The 13,411-nt window shown below is 40.9% G+C and overlaps 1 protein-coding gene across 1 annotated transcript in view; it reads right to left on the bottom strand.

The window, feature by feature from the left end:
* Nucleotides 1-13,411, bottom strand: part of adamts16 (ADAM metallopeptidase with thrombospondin type 1 motif, 16) — a 53,252-nt gene that overhangs the window by 9,038 nt on the left and 30,803 nt on the right. The window contains exons 12-18 of the mRNA XM_086218911.1: nucleotides 11,363-11,511; nucleotides 9,287-9,459; nucleotides 9,064-9,194; nucleotides 8,648-8,771; nucleotides 8,127-8,371; nucleotides 7,865-8,000; nucleotides 5,925-6,051 (exon numbers count right to left, since the gene is read on the bottom strand). Of these exons, the coding sequence (XP_086075037.1) occupies nucleotides 5,925-6,051; nucleotides 7,865-8,000; nucleotides 8,127-8,371; nucleotides 8,648-8,771; nucleotides 9,064-9,194; nucleotides 9,287-9,459; nucleotides 11,363-11,511 (1,085 nt within the window). The remainder of the gene's footprint in view (nucleotides 1-5,924; nucleotides 6,052-7,864; nucleotides 8,001-8,126; nucleotides 8,372-8,647; nucleotides 8,772-9,063; nucleotides 9,195-9,286; nucleotides 9,460-11,362; nucleotides 11,512-13,411) is intronic.

Genomic DNA, 13,411 nt, shown 5'->3' with positions numbered 1-13,411 from the left:
TTCAACAAATAACACCCACTTCCACATGAAGCCACACCTGCTCCTTATTTAAGCCCCACCCATTTCCGGGTTAAGCTCCGCCCAGTCCGAGTAAGGATATTGATTCCGAGAATTTTGGTGATTGTACAGATACAGATAATGGTGTATTTGCTCATCCCTAAGGGTGAGAGTTAGATGAATATCTCGAAACAGATTTTGCTTCTACACACAGAATCGGTGGGTCACGGAGAACAGAGAGGTTTCTGGTTCCCCCTTTTCCTTTGAGAAACTTTGACCATTCGTGTTTGGTCAGGTTGGGTGCCTGCATCCACATAAACAGTCCATGTGTCGTGCAAAATACAATGGCTGTAGTCTAACAATTTAACAAAGCTGTTGTTATTAAACCCTTTTTCAATTGAGTGCAAACTGGCTACTTTTAAAACAATCTGCTTATTTTCATCATCTTTCAACTCCGGGCAAATGTCTCGATTTGCTATACCGACCGTAAGCAAAGGGCGGCGGACGGAAAAAGGAAGTCTTAGACCTCCTACCCTCTGGCTTCACCATAACCCCTGAAATAATGGCGCCTGTTAACCTCTGGGCTCCCAGGCTGCGGTTGGGCAAGTAGTAGTTAGGGTAAGTTGCAGGAAATGAATGTAAAGTCAATTTAAATAACCCAGTATAGATGTGTGTGTGTGTGTGTGTGTGTGTGTGTGTGTGTGTGTGTGTGTGTGTGTGTGTGAGTGTTTGTGTGTGTGTGTGTGTGTGTGTGTAGACCGAAGCATCTGTTGTACAGTACAGTGAGCGATGAGTAAGCAGGTAAGAGACCAGTCATTGTCTGTGGCTACCAGTTAATAACAGGTCCAACACTGTCCATGTCACACACTTCCAGTATTTTGCTTCCTGCTGTCACTCCTCTCTGAAAGCAGCTATGATGAACTTTCAGTTTTTGTCGACTTTGACTTAAAAGTGAAAAGTGACAGTGTTTATTAGAATTAATCGCCATATGAGTAGGGCTGTTCTAAATCTATGTGCAGGGGCATATTGTATTAACCTGAGAAACATTTCTGAATAAATGAGATAAGTTTCATGACACAAAAAAAAAAAACCCTGCCTTGTTTTAAAAAATAATGGGATAATGATCTAATAGAAAAACAGTCATTTTTTCTTGAATTAACGTAATTTTTCATCTTGAAAACATAATTTCTGCCCTGATTTTCTGAATTAATGAGATACAATTTTCAGGGTGGAAAAAATATTTTTGGTCCTGTCTTTCTGAATTGATTATATCAATTTTTCACTGAAAAAACTAGTTCGGCTGAATTCGTGAGATAACTGGAAATCCCATGAAGTTGCTTTCATGCTTGAGAACCCCTGTGAGCAAAAATGGCCTGACTCATTCATACTATCCAGTTTTATTTGGCTTTGGATTTAAAACACTGGGAGATGCTAATGTTTTCAAGTCATATTGACAGCTTATTATTAGTTGTCAACTTTATATCACTTGTCTCAGCCAGCAGGTGACCAACTGATAGTTTCTCACCAGAAACTAACATGAGAGATGTTTTTTTTGTTGTTGTTGTTGTTTTTTTAGCCATTAGACAAATTACAATAATTAATATTAAAAAAAAAAACTTTCTCCAAAGTTGCACTCAAGTGTGTGAGAACAGGCTTGTTAGTATGGGAATCATCAGTAATGCTGGCAGTAGTGTGCTGCATTCACGGTGCCAGTTATTTTCACATATAACTGTAAAAACAAAGCCTGAGTGACAACATAATATACAGCATGTTATTAGACTTGATGACATATGAACCACAAACATGTAATTATTATTCAAACTGTCTGACCTAACAAAACTTTGGCATAAACTGTCCCCTTATTCAGACGGCTTTATATATATTTCTCCTCTGTCATCACCAGCAGTGAGAATGACACCAGCTCTGTGGTCATCACGCAGGATTTTCCGAGCGTACCTGTTCCAAGATGAAGACACAAACGGAGCAAGTGGGAAACATTCAGGCTCTTACACTGCCGAAGAGGGAAAAATCCCCTTTGGAACAGCTGTTGGTTCCAATAAAACATGAGATGAATGGTAACGGAATTGGGATTCCATGATTTCAGCTCTGATTACATAATATTGTTGCCCCGTTTGACACTCGAACATCTTTCTGAAAGAGCAGCAGGTTTTCAGCAGATGTTTGGAATGCAAATTAACATGCAAGAGGGAAAAGGTTGTAAAAACACCACGAAAAACATAAATGTTCTAGGTTATGCATCTGCAAATGAACGTCTGTGTTAATAGAACTCTGACTGCAGCGTTTTCGGGGCGGAGCGCCATAGGGACACGGACATTTGCCGCATGGGAGTCTTGATGAGGGAGTGCGTGAGAGTTTGGGTGGGAGATAGCTGCTAGTTACCAGACACAGCATCTTCTTCTTCTTCTTCTTCTTCTTCTTTTGTGTGTGTGTGTGTGTAACTATCCTTTCATATATATACTTAAATTACATACTTTTAGTGCGTATATAACAACTCCAACTCACAACTGATACTCTTCCACCAGCTTCCTAAACATTTTACAGCAGGGGCTCTCAGGGGTCCTAAAGGATCTTTAGCAAAAATGATGAATTTCACTTTTATTTAAATGTCTGGGAGAAGAGCATCAGCTATCAGAAGCCTTTCACAAGCATTTGAACACAGGCAATCAGACACAGCATCACCGTTCTGACCTTTTAAACATTTCATCTAATAGAAATACAGTTTCCTCGTGTTTTTTTTTTTTTTTTTAAAAGAGCCTTTTTAAATATTTTCTTAATATGTTTGACTAAATTCTTGCTAATTTTCAAGTTATTTCTTACCCGCGTGCTTCTGAAAGATATCATGTGAATTTGCTGGGAAAATGTGGTTAGCAAATTGGCCCTTGAAAAAAAAGGAAGAAAAAAAAAAAAGAAAGAAAAGAAATGGCAACAAAACAAACAAATAAACAAAACATTAGGGAAAATCTTTTGCCAAAAGGAGTGTTACTTGATATTTCTGAGGGTCAGGTCAGTTATGCTGGATCAGATGTTTTGTGTTAATGCTTGTGAAAGGCGTCTGTTAACCAAAATAATCCTCCTATTGAGTGAAACGACTGCAAATGGGGATCCACAGCTTACTGCGAGTTAACTTGTGGGTTCACATGAATAAGTCCTGTCTTACAGGACTCCTTTGTCCCTGAAATGTATGTATGTGCTGCATTTCAATCATTTGGCAGCAGTGAGGGACTCTGAACATCTGAGGATCTGATGTTCAGGAACAAAGATGCAACAATGCCTTGTTGTGGTTGTCTTTGGCCCCGTCTCCAAGATATCGAGAAATAACAAGAGTTTTTAAAATCATTTTCAATGTCTCCACTTGGCTACAACATAACAAAACACTTCAATAAGCTGGGGACATAGACACATTTGGACATTCAACAGCAGAATTATTTATTTATTTATTATCTTTTTTTTTTTTTTTTTGGATGTCCGCATGCAACACTGACCAAGATGAGGTCAGTGTCTCAGCTAAACCCCACTCAACCCATAAAGTCACAACTTGTCAGCAGCGTCCACTTCATTTGCAAGAATTTGGCTGATATTTCAGACCATTGCCAAGAGCGTGCCTGGGAATACTTAGAATAGAGGCACTGAGGAATTGGAGCTGCAACAGCAGTTGTCAAAAGCCTCGATATAAATGCTCTTGTTATTCCTTGAGAGCTGGGCATCGAATCGCCTCTGCATCTGTCTTGTAGTACCTCCCTCTCCTACAGGAGTTTCCAGGCCAAGAGTTCAGGTCTGCATGATATCTCAGAAACCACATTAGGATAACACAGCTCCTCTCTGTTGGTCACTGCACCAATTCAAGTACAAATTGGTGTAAATGTTCTACAACCGCACAGTAATTCTCTTCTTTAATATCTCTCAGTGGCCCGTTCATGCTTAACTGGTTTTATGAAACATGATCCTCACCAACAACGTCCCCTCCTCATTAAGAGCAGTGTTATCCCAAGTGTGTCTTTCCCTGATTTGCCTTAGCTTTAGCCTTCTTGACACTGTCCAGAACAGCACTGACAAGGGAGGGACCTTTCCCCTGTGTGTGTGTGTGTGTGTGTGTGTGTGTGTGTGTGTGTGTGTGTGTGTGTGTGTCTTGATGCGTGTTCATACATGTCCTGACTGTCAACAAGTGCACCCCTCCCTACGTCCGCAGCGTCGGACCCTGCTGACTGATCTTTGATCCTCTGTGTTGGCCCCGTTTATCACGGGTGAAGACACTGACCGCACTAACTGAGCTGCGCCAAGATCGCGCAGAATCACACCCTGAAACCACAGAACCATTAGTGGGTCCTGACTCCATTCCTTCTCTGTCTGGTATCATCATACATCACTTACACTTGATGTGACAGCAGAGACACTTTATAATTAAACATCAGATGCTACTCCAAAACCATCCACATGCGTACAGGACTCGATGGTTAAAAAAAAGATGTTCTGAGGGTTTACAGGCTTTGGAAACAAATCAATGTGTCCCACCAATTAAACTAGCAGTGCATTCTGCATACATCAAATTTTTATTCAACTACATAATCAAACGGGATGTCCCTGTGGATCTTGATATAGCCAGAGAGCTAGTTTTGTCATGAGCTTGGGGTCCCACAGTGATAATAGATGTGAATAGGTCTCCCGTCTGCTGTTTTAAACAAACACAGAAGCTAACCAGTCCTGACAGTTGGTGAGGTATCATGCTGAACTGGAGGAAGAAATGAACACAAGATCCAGTGGAACTTCCCCCCTTCCTCCCAGTGTCTCACACGCATGTTATGGCCAAAATGTGAAGTTATTTTTTTTTTCATGACATTAGAGGAAAATGGCGTCATCACAGAACAGGTGCTTTACTGGACTGGGAAAGGGTGGAGAACACAGTCCACTCCGCCTGACGCTTTATTATGAGGAGATAGTGTGGGAAGTTTGGAGGAATTGACTCAGCCAATAAACAGCTCTCTTTTGACACCACATGTCAAGAAATTATAGAGCAGATGTGTAGGTGGTGTAGGCCAGAAACACATGGCAGCCAGAAGGTGGGAGGGAAGGTGAAGAGGGTTGAAGGTACAGGAGGAGGACAAAAACCCCAAATAGACGCAGTGGAAGGGACTGTGTCAGCAAAGCTGCCGGGAAAACACTGCTGCCAATCCTTTACTGGGTGGAATAACTAGATGTCAACCAACCTTCCTCCTCAAGTGTCCTACCCGCAGTGGTGGAAGTATTCTTACTCAAGTACCGCAAATGTCAAGGTATCAACTTTCCTTGAATATTTATATTTTGGGGGATTGCTACTTCACAACATTTCAAAGGAAACATCATACATTTTATTTCACTACAGAAACTAATTACAGTTACTTTAAAAAGACAGATTTGACTGACAAGGCATGGCAAAAACCTGGTCAAGTTGATATACTGTGTACATATTTTTTTCTTTGACATACTTTCATATGAGCTTTAGACTTTAGCGGTTCAAGCACTGAATGCTGCCACTAAATCCACAAATAAATAAAGAAAGAAAGTGCCCTTTCACTAATGGTACTAAAATAACCTCAATAACAAAATACCTCTCTACTAAAGTAACATTTTGAATGAAAACTTTTTATTTTACCAGAGTACTATTTTATCTGGGAATTTGTACTTTTATTCCTGTACTGTACACGTTCCACCACTGCCTACATGTATATGCATGTGCAGAATGCTGACTGTTTTTGGCTGCCACTTATACAGCTCTTCCAGGGTTTGCCATATGAGCTGGGAGGGTTAACATATTCAGTCTTTTTCCATCCAAGAGGATGCGTATTGCAACTGAACGCCCATTTTGAACAGCCATTACGATTGTTCCTCACATTTGTGAATAGTGTGTTAATGTTAAAATCAAGAGGACTAACCTGGGGGGACATGGCTGGGTGTTGCAGGGCATCACTCCGGTAGCGGGTCTGGATCGGGAATTACAGTAGGATGTGTTCACCTGCACTCTCAAATCTTTGTAGCATGCTGACTTGGTGTTCATCTGGCCTGGATGAGAAACATTACATAAAGATCAGGCACAGCCACATAAAAGGAGCGTATCACTTTCATTATGTTTGCCACTTGGCCAGAGTACAACCAAACTCCAGGCTCATATTTACTGGGATAGATTGATTCCGAATGGAGCAAGACACAATAATTTGTCCCGTTACAACTTAGAACAAAGCAGCATTGTCTGTCAAGCTGCTTGTCAGGATGACTTTAAATGTGGTCACAATGTGTACTTTTGTGAATATGGGACACCTGCAAAATCCTCAGATTATTTTCCTGACAGTGACGTATCTTGTTTGTGTGCAGATGTAAATTTCATATATCTATTAATCTATAGAGATCTATATCTATACATCTCTCTATATGAATCTCTCTCTCTCTGTATATAGATGTACAGATAGATATATGTAGATAGATAGATATAGATCTTTAATGTGTTCACGTGCGCTTTCTCACATCTCATCCTGCGCAAGTTCATATTGAGTTTCTGAAACGAATGAAAACAATAATGTTTGTTGACTTCTACAACTTTCAGAGTTTGGTATGATCATTTGATGTTCTGATATTTCATTTTTGTGGTTCTATTCTGGCTCACAAACAGTTCTGACAATGTTCTTTGATTTATGAGAAAACTTGAAGCCCAGATTCACAAATTGTTGCTTGGTATTCGTCCTGAGGTAAGGTCAAACTGCTCATCTCAGCTCTTACAAGTCAGTTAGTTCGTCAGACGCACTCTCTAATAAGAGACCAACAATGAGCTACAATCAGGACTCAGAATGGTAGAGGCAGTTGGGGTGGACTGACACGGCCCAGGGTGGGGAACTTTAACCTGCAGGGTCAATCAATAGGAACTTCACACTGGGGCCTTTGTTCATGAACACACAAATACACTTGTGCACATGCAAGCATTTACAAACACACCTACACCCCTTTGTGCACTGGCCTCCAGCCTTAAATGACTATGCCAGGGGACTGCCCCAGTCATTACACCGGGCTTCATGCGTGCTAATTTAATACTTGGTGGGACAAAGGCCCCTGGTCGAGGCCATGCATGTGCATGCATGCTGGGTGGATTGTGTGTGTTGAAGCAATCCCAACCAAGAGCAGCTAATGTCTCCTTAGTAATGACGGGAACGCTGCCCTCTCCATTTATCCTGCAGCTAAGAGCCTCATTGTAGATCAGAGACTTGAGGGACCTTTGGATGCTTGTTCCTTCATCTACTAACTGTCCCATTACTCCATGGGTTGGCCTAGATGGAAGATAAAAAGGTGCTCTGTGGTTTTTCAACAATGCAATAGATGTAGCGACATCATATTTAATCACACAGTCAATGCAAAGATAAGTTGTTTTCTTTATTTACTCGGGGAGAGGGACAATCTGATTAAGTCAGAGGCTCAAATGGTTTGGCAGTCGAGCTGAGCAAGTGATGAGAGGTGAAAATTCCCTTTGATTCTTGGAATTCACCTTTGAGATAATTCTTAAATTGCATCCATTAAAAAAAAAATCATTGCACACAAGGGAACAGATTTGATGTGAGAACATAAGAGTCCTCATTCATGAAATGGTTCTGCAAAGCAATGTGATCTTACACAGGGTTATTTATCCCTCAATTTAGTCTTGGAGACAGGAAAGACTATTGTGTTGATCACGTAACAGTAAAAGCTTTGCAAACCTGGGAGATCGACAGTTTTAAGAGATGTCTGGAGAACAACTGTGAACATTTCAAAGACGAGGCCCATTTGGTGTAAACATTTCAAGTTATTTTCCTTCATTTTCCTCAGATCTATGATGATTCTTTCACCCACTTACCTCCAGCACAGGTTGCTGAACATTTGGAGCGTACGATGGCCCACGAAAAATTATATTTGATGGGATTCTTTCTCTCGTCACTTTTCTTCAGAGTGTATTCCCAATGTACACCTGGGTTCAGACCCTGCACCAATATCTAAAAGAGAAAGGAAATGGGGCGAGCCGAGAAAAACGAAGGTGTCACTCATAGATGAACAAGAAAAAAAAGGAACATCTAAATGGCATAAAGGTATGTCAGACGTTGGATGTATTTTGTTTCTACCTCTATCACTAGTGTCTCATTGGTGGGGCCTGCTGATATGAGACTCTCTGGTCGGTTGTAAGGTCTCTTATACTCAAAAATGGCTCCAGCAATGGGGTGTCTGCCTGGCCAGTCCACCGTCCAGTGTCCGTTCAAGTAGTAGCGCCTCTGGGTGTCTCTGACTGCCAAATAGGAGCTGGATGTGTTCAGTTCCATCACACGGATACTTCGGGCCCCTGCCGGGATGGTAACTACTCCATAATACTCTGAAAGAACACAAAAGTAGTGGATTTGACTCGTAAAATGATCATAAAATAGAAAAAGAAGTTAAATCTGACCCGTTTCTGACATTTGTTTTGATTAATTATACAAAATAAAGTGCAGGTTTTTCAAATCAAGAGTTGTAAAAAAGAAACATTCACAAACCAGTAGAATGATGTAGAAAAGGAGCCACAAGATAAGAATGAAAAATTGTTGTCTCATAGCATGTGAAATAATCCACAGGATGACATCACCAAAGTAATGTAACTAGTAAGACCTACGGTTAGTATAATGCTGCTTGACGTACTGTCCTTTGTAATTCTTGCAGGTGGAGTTGTCTCCTTTACAGACGCCACAAGCATCAGGAACAGCTGAGGAACCCAAAACACGGTCGCAGCCCACTCTCTGTGGGAGAAAAACCATCATTGCTCTTAATAAAAAAGGTTTCCTTCACTACAACATGACATCATATTATATAATAAATTACACAGTTGAGCTCATACCACAATTATCCCACAACATTTTCTTTTTCATGACATTTAATTGTGAAATCGCCTACTGATGATTCTCTACAGCTCAATGGATTCTCAAAATGTAAAATTCCGCTTTACACATGATATCATTCTTAACTACGAAGCTCTTGAATAATACATTTCAGTCAAAGCATGTGTCAGTGCTTGACATTTCGAAGAATTACCTCACACAGGCCATCAATGCAGACATTAGAGCTGTCCTGTGAGCAAAGGGTCCCGTCCTTAACTTTGCTGGCCAGAGCAAAGAAGAAGTCGTAACCTTCAGCGAAGCAGTAGAGCTTACACACGTCTTGGTCTGAGAGGACACGGACAGATGTCCACGACGGTTAGAGGAGATAAGCAAACAGCTCTTTCATGAGAATCTCAAAAAAAACAAAAAGGTCTCACCATCCACCCGGGTGTATGGTCTCCAGGTGTAGTGCCATCCTCTAAACTGTTTACTGTTGAACTCGGCGCACTGCTGGGCTCTGTAGTCGACGGTGTTGGGGGGGCAGTCCTGAGTGTTGCAAAGCTTGTAAGACCTGGATAAGCCCTCGCAGTATTTCCCTCCATAGACAGGTCTGCAGGGAGGAATGCAAACATATATCATGGACATAAAGATGATGTATGCGTGTGCTTGCATGTGTGGGTTGATATGTAACATTACAGGTAACTCCAGACTGTTAAATATGAACATGAATTCACATCTTTTTCTGCATCTGATTTCAAGAGGGAGCGAAGTTTGTTATATAATGAAATAGTTGTTGTTTTTTTAATGTGAGCAAGCTTGCGTTGTGTGAATGTGCCTTTGTGAATCACAGGTGTATTTCCCCGGGCTACTTTCCTTAAAAATCTCACCCCTGGGACAACTGCACCTTCCATAAGCAGTCCGATCACACTGTCACTCACTTATCTCTCCCCCGCTGTCAGCGTTCCCCCCTCTCTCCTGCTTTACATCTCCACATTTCATCTTTTGCTTTTTTTAATCTCCTCTCTGTCTTCTCTCCTTTTTCTCACCTCCTGCGCGTCTCTTCTTTTGCCTGTCTCTGTCTTCCTTCCCAGCAACACCACCACCCCCTCCCCCCCGTCTCTTTTTCTCCTTGTCACTCCATCCAATTTAGCGCACCATTTGTTAGGAACTTGGCATGACATGATAAAGAGGAGGCCTCCACATTTGGTCCTGGGCCCCACGACTGACTGGCAGTGCAAATAATCCCAAATGACTGATGACTAAAAGACTAAGTGAAGAGATAAGTGATGAAGCGATAGGCCTGCACGACTGATCTTCATGATTTTAACCATGTGTCTTGATATGCGTTTGGCCTTAAGTCAAGTCATGACAAAATGCACAGACATTTTATCAAACACGTCTGTTTCATATGTGCAAGTTATATCAATTGATAGTATAATGTATAGGGGCACATGTGCACAATATTTCTATTTTCTTAACTTTTGACCTGAGAATTCATGTAGTAGCTAATGGCAGGAAGACAGTCTGACCTCTGAGGGAACAGAGAGCTGTGAAGTCCAACCTAGTAGATGCTAATAGCTTATTAGCTGTGTTGCACCTCTATTTAACCTCTTTAGTGGCAGTGGGCTATAAACTGCTCTGGACAGTTTGTAGACTGTTAATACAATGGAAAAAATACTAGAGTGTAGCATATACTTCTTGTTAAGTGTGTAACTTTGCCCTTAGCATGTGATAACAAGGTTGATCGCCAGCAATCAGCAGTTTACAAATATGGTATATTGGTTTTTCCTTCTTCAATACAACTCTAATTTAGTGTTTTATTTATTCCTCTAGATGGAATTTCTGGGGAAAAAATAAAATTTTGAATAAATAGACAGAAACTAAGGGGACATTTGGGCTGTTAGCTAGCATGATGAAGAACTAACAACACGGTTAGCACAGCGGTTCATAATTAGCTACCGTGGTATCTCTATAAGTCATAGGCATCAATATAAAAAGAACTTACTCAAAAATGACAGATAAATCTCACTGTCCAATTTTCTTTAGTAAACTTGAATGTAAATGTGTGAGTTTGGTTTTACAGGCTACTTGTCTTTTTTTTTTATAGATTAAAACGTTGGTTTACCAGTTAAGTTACATTTGCAAAAGGTGACTGCAAAACAAGAGCACTCAACTTTTCAAAGAAATCATCAGTGTACCAGAAATTGCTTTGAAACCTTTAGCTTTGTGTGAAGAATAAGATATATTGATGTGATGTGATGTGTGTATTCGGGAGATATGCTGGCTAAATTCAGCTAATGCCCTGTGTGCTTAAGCTGAATCAAGACCAGTCATGAGAGTGGTGTGTTGTTCTTATGTACCACCAACTCCTGATATATCAGCACTTAATTTACCAAAATTTCATTTATTCTATTAAAAGCGCTTGCTAAAACGAAGGCTGTTTTTGTCTTTCTTACAATGCTCCTACCTAAAATAGAAAGACTGTTATCCCTTTTGTTTGTTTGTTTTGCTACCTGGGGTTATTGCACTGCCTTTCTCGATAGGTGACGCCGCTCTCGCAGCTTCGTGAGCAGGAAGACCAGGATGACCACTCGGACCACTGGCCATGCTGAGGCCTCGGACCCTCATCGCCTTGTTTCACACACTGGCCCCTACGACACCACTGGAAAGAAAGAGAGCGAGAGAGAGAGAGAGAGAGAGAGAGGAGTGGAGGAGACAGAAGAAGACGGGAGGCACACACAGGCAAAGAGAAGTCATAAAAGTGCTAGAAGCCTTCAGACTTTCCAACAGACCCAGCCCTTTATCTTCTTTACGATGAGTGTCTGTCAAACCTCGAAGAGGTCCGTAAGATACGACTTTCAGGTTTAGCTGCTGTCAGAAAGGTTGCGGCCCAGACCTGCTTACACACTCACGATCTATCAGTGAAACTCCAGTTGTGCTTTTTGGACAGTTATACCTTGAGCTGTCATCGTCTTGAATTAACAGAGCTAAACTCGCTACAACTGAGATGTGGAAAATATGTCTCATACCTGACAAGGATACTCTCTTAATATGATACACTCGTCATTATGTCACTATGATATTTCACTTTTCCTTTTTATCTGTAAAAAGTAAGGGTATACACACACACACACACACACACACACACACACAAAAGAGGTGGAAATACTGTTGGCAACAAATCAACATGGTAATGTTTCATAGCTGCTGAAAAACATCCAAAACAAAAAAGAATAAATATCTGCCAAGGCACTGAGATAATTTACATTCTTTCCAGAGCAAATCAACAATAAGGGTGGGGTATCTGCTGTTTTGTGATTTGTTTGGTAGTATTTATATCTGCTTTCAACCAAATTATTGGAAGACGTGAACCAGAACTGGAACTTTATTTATTTTCTTTAGACTTTCTTTCCATGTTCTCCCAATTTGAAAGAGTCAATCCTTATGGGACTCCAGCCCTTATCACAGATATAAGAAATAAGAAGATGGCGTAGAGAACCCTCAACAATGAGCCGCTTCGCTGAGGTCCGCTTGAGATTCTGTTTCCTTTTAATTAACAGGGGAACTTCAAGCTAAGTTTGGAAATGTAATGTGAAAGAAGAAATGCTTGTTAGGCGATTTTCCGTCAGCTGGTTTGAATAAATTAGGCTTGGCAATGCACATTTTCATCAGAAGATGGTGGAGCAGGCAACAATAAATGAGCTTATTCATAAAAAGAGTTTTCATCACCCATTTTGCACATTTACTTTTTTTTTTTAAAGGCAAGAATAAAACCCCGCCTCCAATATTGTAAAACCTTTTTTGCTAAATTTGAGGGCATGTAAAACTTCCCATTTTTGATCAGTGTTTCCCTATAAAATATATTGATGTTGCTGTAAACCCGACCGATTTCTTCTTGAATTACCACTGTGCTCTAGAAAGACCTCAACCCGGAGCATTAGCCTGTTAAATGTGTTCCATCCAAACACAAGACGCATATTAGATTAGATTAAACGTTACAGTTTATCTGAAGGCTTCACCGCAGGAGATGATGTATACTTCATGTTAACCCTGAATTAAATGTATTTATAGAAATATAAAACAACCGATCACATATTCCAATACGAGCATGACTTCCACTCAAAATCCCTGAATGTAATGTGAGAAGACTTCTTGAAATCTAGTCTCACTTAAAGCAACAATATGTCACAAGCTGTTTCCTGGCACAGTCTTGAACTGGATTTGTACATGTCAAGATGACATCAGGCCGGCTGAAGAAAACGGCTTGGACTGATCTCAAGAGATCTAAAGCACACACACACACACACACACACACACACACACACACACACACACACACACACACACACACACACACACACACACACACTCACACACACACTCATAGTGCACACATACAATGCATCAGTGTTGATAATGGGGCACATGTACAGCTGTTCTTGCTCTCACTGTGTGTTCATGCTGCACTCAAACCCACACACACACACACACACACACACACACACACACATGCCTCCAACTAATCTCGTGGTCCTTGACTAAGGACTAGAACAGCTGATTTT

Source organism: Aulostomus chinensis, chromosome 11 (assembly GCF_037954235.1).
Source record: "Aulostomus chinensis isolate RoL2024-O1b breed Wild chromosome 11, RoL_Achi_v1.0, whole genome shotgun sequence".
Taxonomy (NCBI): domain Eukaryota; kingdom Metazoa; phylum Chordata; class Actinopteri; order Syngnathiformes; family Aulostomidae; genus Aulostomus; species Aulostomus chinensis.
The sequence above is the reverse complement of the archived record's forward strand: the minus strand, read 5'-3'. Positions and strand labels throughout refer to the sequence as shown.